The sequence below is a fragment of the Tetrao urogallus genome (assembly GCF_951394365.1).
Source record: "Tetrao urogallus genome assembly, chromosome: 3".
NCBI classification, from domain to species: Eukaryota; Metazoa; Chordata; class Aves; order Galliformes; family Phasianidae; genus Tetrao; species Tetrao urogallus.
Window position 1 is genome coordinate 33116312 of NC_136815.1, and position 13632 is coordinate 33129943.

At 37.6% G+C, this 13632-nt stretch overlaps 1 protein-coding gene across 1 annotated transcript in view; it reads right to left on the reverse strand.

Moving 5' to 3' along the window:
- The window catches only part of CSPP1 (centrosome and spindle pole associated protein 1), a gene marked incomplete at both ends in the record, with an annotated part of 49122 nt that overhangs the window by 23145 nt on the left and 12345 nt on the right, over positions 1-13632 (reverse strand). The window contains 11 exons of the mRNA XM_079533804.1: positions 238-390; positions 3152-3299; positions 4574-4694; positions 5054-5132; positions 6063-6181; positions 6908-7080; positions 7979-7993; positions 9571-9628; positions 10307-10400; positions 12238-12320; positions 12515-12616. Of these exons, the coding sequence (XP_079389930.1) occupies positions 238-390; positions 3152-3299; positions 4574-4694; positions 5054-5132; positions 6063-6181; positions 6908-7080; positions 7979-7993; positions 9571-9628; positions 10307-10400; positions 12238-12320; positions 12515-12616 (1145 nt within the window). The remainder of the gene's footprint in view (positions 1-237; positions 391-3151; positions 3300-4573; positions 4695-5053; positions 5133-6062; positions 6182-6907; positions 7081-7978; positions 7994-9570; positions 9629-10306; positions 10401-12237; positions 12321-12514; positions 12617-13632) is intronic.

Here is a 13632-nt window from a genome sequence, read left to right on the forward strand (position 1 = left end):
TACTGATTCTGACTGTCAACAGTTACTATTTATCACTATTGATGAGACAGAGAGGAGAATATATTTTCAGCGCACACAAACGACAGCAATAGAGAAGTTTGCAGAAGAATAATTATATAGACTTCAATGGCACAAGGCACTAATGCTGCTAAAGGACTACAAGAAAGGAGGAAAAGAAACTAGAAGAGTTTGATCACTAAGACCTACAATTAGAGCTATAATAGTGTTCTTAAAAACCTGCTATTTTATTTGTAGATGCTCCTGCGTTCTCAGGTCTTGGTGAGGCCAAACTTAGGTCAACAGATACAATAGCCCTTTTATCTTCGTATAATCTCGCCTCTGGATTATGATACGCATCTTCATTTTGCTTGTGCATCATATTCAAGTCAGCTGAAGGAAAGGGGAAATAACTGTTTATAGCATTTTGTTCTCACATAAGCACATTCACCATAGATTCTCAAAAACAGGGCTTTTTAAGCAGACTTCATTTCTGGACACCAGGAACAAAAAAAATGTAAGCAAAGGTAAGAACATATATGCTACAGTGAAATATTAGTTACAAGGAATTCTTTTGCCAGGAATGATTCCTCACAGCAAACCTCTGCCCCACCAGAAGCTATGAAACGGAAAGGCAAAGAGCTCAAAGACAAAACAGACTGAAACAGTTGTGATGATGAGCACCTATTTCCTAAAAGCTGTAAAATACTTCTCAGTTCAGAATTGGTATTTAAGTACTGAATCCCTAGTGTATTTCATTCCTGCTAGGGGCAATAACCACAATAAACCATTAAGGTGTATTGTGGTCTTCATGTCACCTTAATAGTCCAAGTGTTGATGTCTGTGCAAAATAGTGTCATCCAATTTTTTTTTTCTTAAGCACATTTCAATCAAGATTTACACACTGCTTATTTGTTACCAGAAAAATCCTGGTCAAAGATACCAATTTCAGCTCATCTTGAAACATTCACTGTATTACTCCTAAAAGTCTCGTTTTCAAAATAAAGACAAAGAAAACCAACCCTACTACATAGTTTCCAAACTGTTTCAAAATAGTCATTCTGATACATAGGAATCACTGTAGTCATTTAAACACACAGGTTTCAAATACTTGAAATTACATCCCTCTCTGTAAAGGACCTTTTGCATCAGTGTTTCAGAAGCTGTTTACAGACATCTTCAAGAAGGCAAAAGTCACACTGCACAAAATAAGAGACATAGCAGAAACAGCATGTTATGTTTGATGATGTTTCACTCCTACCTTATCCTTCAGGTTGCTAAAGTACAATGGGAATAAATAACTTTAGATACATAATCCAGGAAAACTAGCTAATAATCTTCTCTTGGTTCCCCATTCACAAACAAATTTCTGAGGAAGTATATGCATGCTTTAGGCTAACACAAGCAACCTCTTTTTCTCTGGCTTACACTACCCACACTGTCAAAAAGCCTGGAGCAAGAAACCAGGTACTCAAATGCTGTGCTTAAAGATAGGCAGTGACAACATCTCTACCTGCTCTGGGGATAAACACGAGCTTCTAAACTTACTATTTGGGCACACAGGTTTTGCAAAGCCTTTGAACCTTACCTCCATCTTCAAATGACTAGCCACATGCCATTGGGGCGTCATAAAATTGAAACTTATTACCTATATATGGACTGTTAACCCGTGTGTGTCCCATGCTTTCAAGATTCTCGTATTTTAGTACCAGAGGACGTATTCTGAAAACCTAATGGGAAGGCAGCATAATATTCCAATAGCATGAAAATCCATTTGCATCAGCTGTATTCAGCTTTCCACAAAATGAAACTGACTGGTATCATACCCCTAAATGGGGATGAGAAATGCTTGTCTCAAACATCACATTTGACTTCTATGGATAATTTCTAGAGTCTTCCCTTTCTTTCCCACATTAATTGGAAGCATTTAAATTCTTTCAGCTGGGAGGAAGAATAAGAAAACGTCAAGTCCATTTGACTTACTGTTTCTGTGTGCTGTAATTATTACCTCTTGAATAAATGACAGAATCATGAAGGAAGCTGAATCTTTAACACTGAAATCAGGTTGGATATGATACAGAATCAACATGGCATTTAAATTCACCCATGGAAAACCTACTCTAGTTTCCTTATACCATAAGCCTGAAACAAATCCATCTCTCAATCACTGCTAAAGAGCCAGTATAGCTATTTTCAAGCTAAGATGCTGAAGGCAAGAATTGAACTAGAGTAGGCCTACAAGAGATAAATGGCTGCTGAGATGTGGCATAAGTCCTCAAGTCACAGGATCAAATGTGAGCATGCAAACATCCTTCATTCAGCTGAAATTGAGGGGATTTCCAAAACAGTTATGGCAATTACATGGAGATAACAGTTCAACAAAAGAAACACTTTGCGGCACTTACTTTAATGTTAAGAAATTCATTTTGAAATGTACGAATCTAGTTGTGCTTACTGAGAACTATTTTAATTTCTGCACAAAACTTTGTTGCTGTAGTGAACCCTACAGCATAACTGTACATAGAGAAAGCTTTGCCTAAACGCAGGGACTATGTCCAGGATCCAGAATTACAAATTTGAGTTGTACATCTACCTCTTATTTACAGAAGGCAAGTTGTTCATCTGCCATCTCCCAGCCTGCTGCTCCCATCTTGTATAAAGCAGCATTTAGAAATAAAAGAAATAAAATTTTAAAACATTACTGACAAACTGCCATTTACACAACCATTTGCCAGCACTGCTACTTGGAGATTTAAGTATTCCACTTAGGTTTAGATATTTATTCTAACATTTTCCATGTCACAAGTAAAGCTTTCTAAAAACCTGGAAAATGTTTATATAAAAGCCTCCAGAACAGACCTCAGCCTATTTCTACTGCAGCTTTTTTCCTTTTACCCTTTACTTTTGCATTTGTTCTTCATTTAAAGCTGACACCTACTTTTTTTTTTTTTTTTAAATAGTACCCTTTGAATCATTCTACTGAAATGAAATCGATTACTTAAACATTCCCAGAGCGCATCTGCTTAAAACAAGTACTTCTGTTTGTAAATAAAGCATTATCAGTGCTACAAAACATGAAATAACATATGTGAATAAAGCCCTTACAGGAGGAAGAGAATCCTCAAAAGACAGCCCATAGTTTTGGCAAACATACTTATCAGATTTCCTTTTGCATCTCTGAGAGGAGCTCCACCACCACCTTTTCCCCAGGGGTTGTAATTCCTCATTTCTGCTTCTAACTTGGCTTCGTAACGTTCTTTCTCTTCTTTCTCTTGTCTGCGTCTTTCCTCTCTCTCCCTTATCTAAAAAGAAACAATCCAAAATTAATTGCTTAAAAATATCACAAGGCGTATAATTTGATCAAAAAGCCAAAGAAGTAAGGTGAGTGCACTCATCCCCCCACCTGTATCTAGTAAACTTCATTTCACTGCCTACCAGGCAGACAGAACACCAAACTGTCACAACACGCAAGTACAGTTGTGTGCGATCACAGAGGAACACTTTGGAAGTCTTGACACCTGCAGTAGACCGAAAGTCCCACATTCTTGGATCTTATGATAGAGGAGGTTGTACTGCTTCTCAGACTGACACATTTTGTTCAGCCTAAACTCAAAGATGGGATAAAAACTTTTACCCATAAACAATAAGAGAATGTAATACAATTCTGAAACTATTCATTAAACAGCTGTACTACAGTAAGACATGATGATATATGCAAATAATGCATGACTGCTCATACAGTTTGCTTTCCTTTGAGACTGCATTAAATACACATAACAGTGTCCTTACTACTTCATGTAGCTATCATAAAGAGAACACCTGTTAAAAAACCAATCTAACTTGTATTCAAAGCTCCTGAAACACACTGCTATTTCTGTAGCTAAATTACGTTAGCACATTAAGTTTATTCCTTTCATGCACCAAATAAATAAAAATAAGTTTCCCTTTATCACAGAATGGCTTGGATTGGAAAGGACCTTGAAGATTACCTCCTTCCAACTCCCTGCCATGAGCAGGGTTGCCACCCACTACATCAGGTAATCAGACAATTTTGAATGAGACGCAATGAGTCAAAACAAAGACACATCCAATCTGCAGACTGTTTCCATGCTTAGATACATGATTTAGCAAAGGGTTGTTAGAGTTAGGGTAGTATGGTTAGGTTGAGGTTGGACTTGTTGATCTTTAAGCTCTTTTCCAACCTACCAATTCTATGATTCTATGGCTTTGTGTACAGTGAGAAAATGAGAGAAAGAATGTACAGTATATTCTGCTCGCTTTTAAAGATACGCAGAATTATAGCTTTGAAAAATTATCTTGTCAGGATTGCCAGATCTTTATGTCAAATTGTGCAGTCTCTCACATGGCAGTAAGCTTGAAAAGCTTGCTGTTTACCTGAAGAGCTAAAATGAGCTAAAGAAAGGTCAGAAGACCAGCAGAAAGGAAACAATGGAGAGAGGGAGGGTCAAGAAGGCTTTTTACTAGCAAATGGAATGAATATCTCTGAAAGAATACTGCAGTTACAACCATTACATGTTAACAAGAAGAAAATGTCAGCAGCTTTGTAACTCAGTACCTGCTGCTGCAATTCTTGCTGATAAGACAACGTTGCCTCTTTGGAAGGCTTTGACTTTTCTTCAGAAAATACTCCTATGCTTCTTTGTCTGTCTCCTGTACTCCTCTGTCCAACGTTACTTCTGAAGCAGAAATCCACACATATAAAAGTGGAAAGCATCAAACAACATAGGTTCAAAAGGGAAGGGGAAAAAAATTAAATAAAAAAGCTCTGACCAAAATACATTACAGCCTAAGCAGTTTATCTATATAAAACAGAGAAGTTCACTGAATTATTTAGATAGAGATTGTTAAATCTAAGTTTGAAGAATAGCCTTTAACACGCTTTAATTCAACGTATCTTGTTAGCAAACTACTTCCAACATGAAAAGCATATCAATACAGAGAAATGCAAGCAAAGATCCAATACTGACAAAGAATAAATAATATACACATTCAAATAGTATAAATTATACAATAAATAATAAACATAATTACTTACACAGATTGCTCTACTGGGGCTTGGGCTAAAGGAGGATCCAGGTTAGGTGTGAGTTGCATTCCCATCATACCTGTGCCATCTGCAAAGTAAAACAATCAAAAACACTGTATTTGACATCTGTATTCATACTGAAATAGGAAAGGTAGTACTGTGCCACAGCAGGGCTTGAAATCACTACACGTACTATTGCTTCAGTCCGAGACAGTAAGAAATGCAACTCTAAAACAATATCATACTTTCAGATTTCATGTCCTAGCTATATCCTACTTTGTGACAACAATCTTAACCCTGCAGGTGAACTTCAAGTATTCATTTGTTTAATACTCTAAACAGTAAGCCATTGATGACAAGACTAAAAAGAAACTTCTAGAGGTTCAAGATCACAGATTCCCATCTTACTTTTTCCTTGTAACTTCAAAGATCTATCAAGCCATAAGCTACTACAGTTCAAGGAGGAGAAATTTATAATGGGGGGATAAGATAGTTTTTCTATAGAGGTATCAGAGCAATTTTTTTTAGAATTCCCCCCTTCCCAAAAACCACACCAAACCTTCCCTAATCACACTTATGTCACTCATTAGACCATCATAAGCAAAGGGTAAATTAAAAAAAAAAAAAAAACACACTGGTTTACTTAATATAGCTCCTTCAAAAATACCTACATCTGAAATCACAATGAAACCAGGACAAACAATTAACTATAAAATCATTTTAGTAATTTAAAAAAAGTTTCTATTATTGAAGCTACAAAGAAAATAATGTGGGCAGAGTAATGGCTAAGCAACTGATCTTAAAGTCCTAAGACTTCTGGAAGCTGTAGCTTTTTTTTTGCATCATTCAAAACCAATACTGGAGGAAAAAAAAATATTACTTTTCATTCTCACATTCAGCACACACCTAAGAGCTGGGTACAAGCAGTTGTTACTACTTAAATTATTCATCAGTTAACTTGATTAAAGACAGTTATCTGAATCACTTACATCCAACCCATCCAAAATCATCAACTTACAATATGCAAGATTGGGATCCAAAGGATTCCTTGCTCCGTAGAAGTAATACGCATCATCATAAGGTGTTCTATAGTTGTCTGCCAAAACTGGTGGTGGAGGTGGTGGCATAGGGGCGAGCCTTAAAGAAAACAGGAACCATTTTTGTTTGTTTCACAACTGAACAGAGATCACTTAGAGAAATAATAGAAAAGAAAGAGAGGGAATTCACTGTGGGAAAATGTAGCTCAATCCAAGAACTCTCATTAGTGCCACGTAGGAACAAGATACAATAAATCTCAATAAGGAGTCAACCTTCCCTTAGGGAGTAGCAAGTGAACCACACTATTCTAGAAATCTAAGCAGTGTAAAGGAAGCCCATCTTCTTTAACTGGTTCAGATGATGATATTTGTAGGTTATTTCTGTAACAGTAAATAAAACACGCCATGCAGCAGTCTCTGACCAAAAAGCAAGCAGCACAGCACAGCTTTAGCTGTGGATGTCTCATCCCTGGAGGTTTTCAAGGCCAGACTGGACAGGGCCCTGGCAGCGTGACCTACTGTGCTGCAATTCTGTCCACAGCATGGAGACTGCAATTAGATGGTCCGTAAGTTCCCTTCCAATCCAAGCCATTCTGTGACTCTATGATAATCCACCATAAGAAAACCCTAGGTATGCAATGTTACGTCAGTGCAAAGTAATTTACTGTTAAGCTCTTTTTTGTTAATATTTTAATATTACTTCCATCTTCATTAGTTCCTTGGAGAAGGATTGACAACACCGCTGAGCTCTGCCTTTCTAAGTAGCAGCAACACGATGAACACTGAGCTTATTTAACATGCAAAAATCAAGACGATGATCAAGCACCTGGGAGCTGCCATTTCACCAAGAGCACTGGCTAGCCCTCTGTGAAAGTCTTCATTCCCTGGAGAGACAGAAGGCATGGACACTGGAGTTTGGAAAGCAACCCTGGGCCTTTCAGGTGGTAATTTCTCTTCAGAAGTTCTTGCTGTCAAACCAAACTGCTTCAATCTATTCGGCTAATGGAGAAAGAAAAGAAGAAAAAAGTATGTAACGTGTTATCAACATGGAATATTCTGAACCTCCATTTAGGTTGTGTTAGTACCACTAGTACCTAATTACTGTTCACATTTCCTGTAACTGCTTTTTTTTTTTTTTTTTTCCCCTTCTTGGGGAACTACTGGAAATCTTTTACTACAAGGAGATCTAATATGTTTACCATAGATTTAAAAATAATCTCCACTGCTGGTTTCAGGAATTATATTGCCCTAATCATTATCCAGGAAGAAGTATTTACTTATCTGTAGTAGAGCTTAACTACAGCTGCCAGTTTCCTGCACTGACAGCATTCTTATATTAAACAAAGTTTATGAAATCCATCCCCCCTCTAACACTGAGTTCATGATCAGTAGGAATAAAGACAAACACACACTGAGACTTTCTCCAATAAACATTTCTTTGCAATGTCATTGTTTGAGGTTCCTTTAGATTTTTTTCAAGCAGTACAATTACATTTTTAAAAAATATTATTTCTTAAGTAAAAGTACCAAATGTTTATTGATAACTGGCAGCCTCAGAAAATGGTCAAAGGCAACATGCAAGTAGAACAAAGGCATGCAAGTCGATTAGTTTCACAACTATCCTACCACACCCACAAAGCCCCTACACCACCTGCTACACATAAGTACTTTAACATCTGTTTAAATGAACCACTATAACAGAAGACCAAAAAACCCACCATATGCTATGGAAGTAAAAATCAGACTGTTTCTGAATTTGCCAGTCCTAACATTGTAGTGCTTCAGCTACCGTGCATGCAGAGTCAGTAATATTAGCACCAGCTAAATATTAAATATCTAACAGCAAACTGCATGTCCTATAACAGGAAAGTGTTTCAGTAAAATATTAAATGTTTACCTCCTCATCACTTAGCTGCAAGACAGTATATACAAGGCAGTTAGTACTCACCAATCATGGACTACAGCATTAAGATTAGAATTCACAAAATCTAGATGTTATTTTTTTTTTTATTTAACATTTAACTTCAAACGTCTAATTGTGAATACAAGTAACAGCAATTTAAAATTCTAAAGCTATCTACAGACTTTTTTTTTTTAAACTTATTTTTTCAAATCTGTGACATGGAGCAGGAGAACATTTAAAGCAGCCTTTCTCACTAACAAGTTTTACATCAAGTGTTCCCAGCATCCCCCAGATTTCAGCTCTGGGACTAATTACAGAGGTAACTCTGGCAGTCAGTTTATCTTGAGGATTGTTTTCTTTTAAACAAGCAGTAAACACAACAGTCTCCTTTTATATAGTCTGAATCAAGCACTATTATTTAAGCTACCTGGAAATAATCAAGAAAACCACCTCATTAGAATCTCTCCTCAAGAAGCAATTTAAAGTTAACAGTGAGCGTTACTTAATGGATATCGCAACTCTACTTAGTCAAAGGCTTTTGGCCAAACTAATGGTTTTTAAACACGTCCTGAACTTACTCTGGATGTAACTTTGCTCATACAAGTATTTCTCAGTCCCTAACTGAGATGCATGCAGAATACACAGTGCTTCCCCACAGTACGCATATGACTGCTCAGGTTTGATCAGAAATGCTCGCTGCAGCCAAGATCAGCAGCATCCTCTGCTCAGTTTGTCTTCTTTTCCTGTATAACTTTCACACATACACTTCAACCCTCTCCTTTTCAACATCTGAATCCCCAGTTAGCTCTAACCCAACTAAAGCAACAGAAGAGATTTGGATTTTTGCCACCTAAACAAACCAAATCAGTTTGTGGAAAGAGTTCAAACTGACATCACAGATGCTTTCAGCAGAGAGGCCAGGAACATGCAGCTGGAACATGACTGTGCCCTATCTCCCCACGTAAAGCAAGAATTCTGGTTCTGCTTAGCTGTTTATTTAGTTGCAGTTTCTGTCTCCTGCCTCAAATGCTGACTTTATTGCTGACAGTAAGCTACAGCAATACAGTCAAATTCATTTTTTAGAAAAATGAGAGCTCCTTTCATGCCTCTCTCCAGAAGTACCTCAAGTTCCTTTCTACACTGTACTTTCCTCAAAAAACACTACCACTGATAACTTAAGCTGGTAACCAGCTCACTTTACTCTTGCTCGAGAAAGTTATCCATCCTTTATCTCCAGTAGCAGACACCTACAGCACCCAAGATGCACTGGCTTTGGCCTCTTAAAAAAAATATAACACACATGCAAATGACATGTGCAAATCATCATACTTGTGTGGCAAGCAATCTGCCACGGATGTTTCTGGCACTGACAGTCCACTCTCACATACGGGATAATCAAAATTTTTACTAGAATTACCCTAATAAGGAAGTGAAGGCAGTGGTAGCTCTGCATTTAGTCTTACAAGTAACACAACATTAAACATCTTTTTTATTAAATCACATAAAAATGCTTTTGCTCCTTAACGTTACATAAGAGAAATCCCACATAAGTAGGGAAAAAAAACAAAAAAACCCATATTCCTCACCTTCTTTTCTGGGTCTATAGCCCCAGAAGCAGCAACTGAGAGCTCAAGTTCCTTCTCGCTGTTTTTAACAACAACAAAAAAAGAATCAAATCAGAAAGCAGTAACAACTAAACTCATTTTTTTCAAAGCACAAACATCACAGCTCTGAAATGGCTATAACTCTGAAAACATAGAGTTCTTACATTGTAACACACTTCTATTTGATTTCTTTTGGAGTCAGGATAAGTTTTTAATAAACATACTCAAATAAATTACTCAGAACTACAATAAATAATACATTGTAATTTCCAGTCCCAGGTTTGTTCGGTGTGTACAATTTTCAATCACATTGAAGCTGTCAAAAGTAACTTTTTAATTCATTATCCTTCCATTGGCCTAACGGCGTGTTTGTGTATATCTCCATTGTTATTCAGCAAGCGACTACTAATACATAAGCAAGAAATTGGTATTTTATTATTCTGCATAAGTCATATGGTTGAGAACTTTGAAAGTGAAAGGTTACTTTCTTAAACTGGAGGGAAATAAAGATTCATTTTCAACTTCTCAAAGTAACTACTCACTCTTCTACCATCAGGAAAGCTGAAAACTGGTGAATTTACTGAAAACTAAAGTTCCCATGCCCCCAACTTAATTAGATGTAATTAACCTAGCTAGCTTGAAAATTATCACATCCAGTTAATGAAATTCCTTTAAATTTCAGATATTCTCTTTTAAAAATAAAGTAACTTTCCATTACCGCCTCTTATTTCGCTGTTGTTCAGCCATCTGTTCAATTAATTCTTGCCTGTATTTCTCCTTTTTCCTTTGGAGAAGTTCTAGGTCTTGATCACCTAATGGAAATGGTCACACAGTACATAAACCCTTCACAAAATACACAAACGTAGTTGGGCAAATGCACTGCAAGTCAGTCAAATCAGAAACATGAAACACAGCACGGTACGCCATGAGGCAATTGTATAATTATAACATCTGTATATTCACTGATTAAGAAATACACAAGAAAGTTAAGCTAAGTAAGATTATCATAATAGGAAGATAATAAATGGAAAATGCTTACTGATGCTGTAGGCTCGCAATATCCTCCACGAGGAGCGATCTCCAGGAAGAGATCCTTCCTCAGTGGCAGTCAGCACTTAAATGGGAATTACGGGAGGTGGAGCCAGGCTCCACTCCTTCTGGCAGCACAGATGAATTGCCTTCACCTGTGCTCCCAGGGCTGACTATTGCTTGCCTCAGGTGGTCAATCAGAGGTTCAGGCCATGATTCAGCAGTTCCCATACAGGCAACACAATGACTGAAGAAATGTTACTTCAATTTTACGTTATTTTTAATTCTTTCCCTCTTATGCTCCTCCGCTAAGAAAGCTGCACTGTGGCATGTCCAAATTATGAAGCTTTGGATAAAAAGAAAGTTAAAACAAAAAACAGCCAAACCCATGGGGGAAAAAAGCATACTTTTAAGGTGGTTTCCATGACTACTATGAATTAGAGAAGTATTGGCAGATATGCATGTGTTAAAGGAAAACAGCGATTACATCTCATGTGGATTTTATGAACTTGGAAAAAACCCTCCAGTTTTGGTAATTTCTCCAGTGTATATGTGGAGCTTTCTATTAATAATAAATTACAAAGCAAATAAAAATAAAAAACATAACTCTAGATCATCAGTGACTTAGACCTGACTAGTGAAGCGGGCTGGAGAAAGAAGGTTAAAAAAAAAAAATGAAGGAAAATAAATACCCACAATTCACATTTGCCTCAAGTTTCTTTCAGTTATTGTGCTGTGAGTGCAAAGTGACCCAAGTATGCAAGGGAACCTCATGGCTTGTGACTGAAATCACTTCCTATTTCCACATATTTCAACTTGCACACAACCTAGTAATAATCTTCTGCGAGGAAGACAAAGTCGTAACTCAGGTGAGTACAGTGAGATGTTTGCAAGCAGGTTGGAGAGGCTGACAGTTACAGCACTGTGATTTTAACTCTGCCTTCCAACCACTGAAAAAAATCATCTAGCCACATACACTGAAGATCAGGTACACTCACATGTAAAAATAAACAGAAACTAATGCTGACATCACGCAACAACAAATTATCCAATTTTGCCACCAACTAAAATCTAGCCTGCCTTCAAAGGCTTGCATCTGAAGAATCAATTTTCTTGTTCCTGCCTTATTTTCTGATTTTAGCTAGAAATGCTGTTTTTTTTTTAGCAGTACTTCTCTCCAATAAGCTCAATAATGATGTTCACTGATAAATATGATGACTACATTTAAGCATCAGAATTGTCTGTTTTTGCACACAGTTGTGAACACCACCCATTCCCATACTTCTGCAATTCATTTTGGAGTATCAGGTTCTGGTGTCTCTGAAAATGTACAGGTTAATGTTTCGCCAACATTCTGTATTATTACTCATTAAAAAAAAATAATAAATGTAAGAATGTATCTGGGCTTTACCCTGATAACAACTAAGAAGAAACTTGGGCCCTTCAGAATTAATTAGAAAGCTCTACAAACTTAACTGGGAAAAGGTCTAGTTTTTACTAGTATTATTTTCTCTTCGTAAATAACACTTATTTACCAGTATCGGGGAAAATAAGTATGAAGAAAAAATGAAATGCACAAAGAAAAGCTAATTATGTCATTAGATAAGTTTCTATACATACCAAGAATGAGGCCAGTAGCATATGTCATTTCAGGAGCAGATTTGGCAGGTTCATTAGCTAAAGAACTAATCTGTGCCTGATTTCTGGCAAAAACAAACAAGAAAACAGAAAGATCAGACTTGAGAATTTAGTTATGCTTTGTGTAAAACATGACAGGTGCATTTACATCTTAGCTTAGTAGCTTAGCTGAAAGAAAAGTAATTTTGGATTAGGGATTTTAAACAGGGCTTTTCGTCTCACCATGATTTTGTAGTACAAAACACATTTTATACCAGACCTAAAATTTCCAGTTCGCGAGATCCGCTGCACGTGTGATCTCTCCTTTAATTCGTCTTCATAATCTGCAGGAAGATCTCTTACTATTCCATCCAGATCGGGCCTTAAAGAAATAGAAAATACTCAACCATACTTGCCTAAAAACATCTAATCTGAAATGAAAGGTGCAGCAGATGGATCCTCAGCCTGATTGCACACTGGATAACAGAACCAATTTGGAAAATACTACGCAATTTTTTTTAGGAGCAATTCATTTTGCTAGCATTATCAGAGCAACACTTTGTCTTGAATTCAAATTCCCAAGTCTGCCTTCAAGCCAAAGGGATACCACACCTCTCACAAAATATCTTTTTACTTGAATGTCTGGCCAACTGCATGCTAGCTGGACTTTCCCATGTAGAATTTACTTTTCCTTACAAAAACAGATATTCCGCTCACAGCAAGGAAGACACTGAGGCCCTGGAGCATGTTCAGAAAAGGGCAACGAAGCTGGTGAAGGATCTGGAGCACAAGTCTTACGAGGAGCGGCTGAAGGAGCTGGAATTGTTCAGTCTGGAGAAAAGGAGGCTCAGGGGAGACCTTATCATCCTCTGTAATTACCTGAAGAAAGGTTACGGCAAGGTGGGGGTCAGCATCTTCTCCCATGTAATGAGCAATAGGACTAGAGGGAATGGCCTCAAGCTGCCCAAGGGGAGGTTCAGGTTGGACGTTAGGAAAATTTATTCCCAAAAAGAACGGTCATGTGCTGGAATGTGCTACCCAGGGAGGTGGTGGAATCATCATCACCAGGTGTTCAAGAACTATTTGGATGTTGTACTAAGGGACCTGGTTTAGTGGGGAAATATTGGTGGCAGGTGGACAGTTTTCATAGAATCATAGAATCATAGAATCACCAAGGTTGGAAAAGACCTAAAAGATCACCCAGTCCAACCGTTCACCTATTCCCAATAGCTCCTACTAAACCATGTCCCTCAACGCAACATCCAGTCTTTCCTTGAACACCCCCAGGGTCGGTGATTCCACCACCTCTCTGGGCAGTCCATTCCAGTGCCTGACCACCCTTTCTGAAAAGTAATACTTCCTCATGTCCAGCCTGAATTTCCCCTGGCGTAGCTTGAA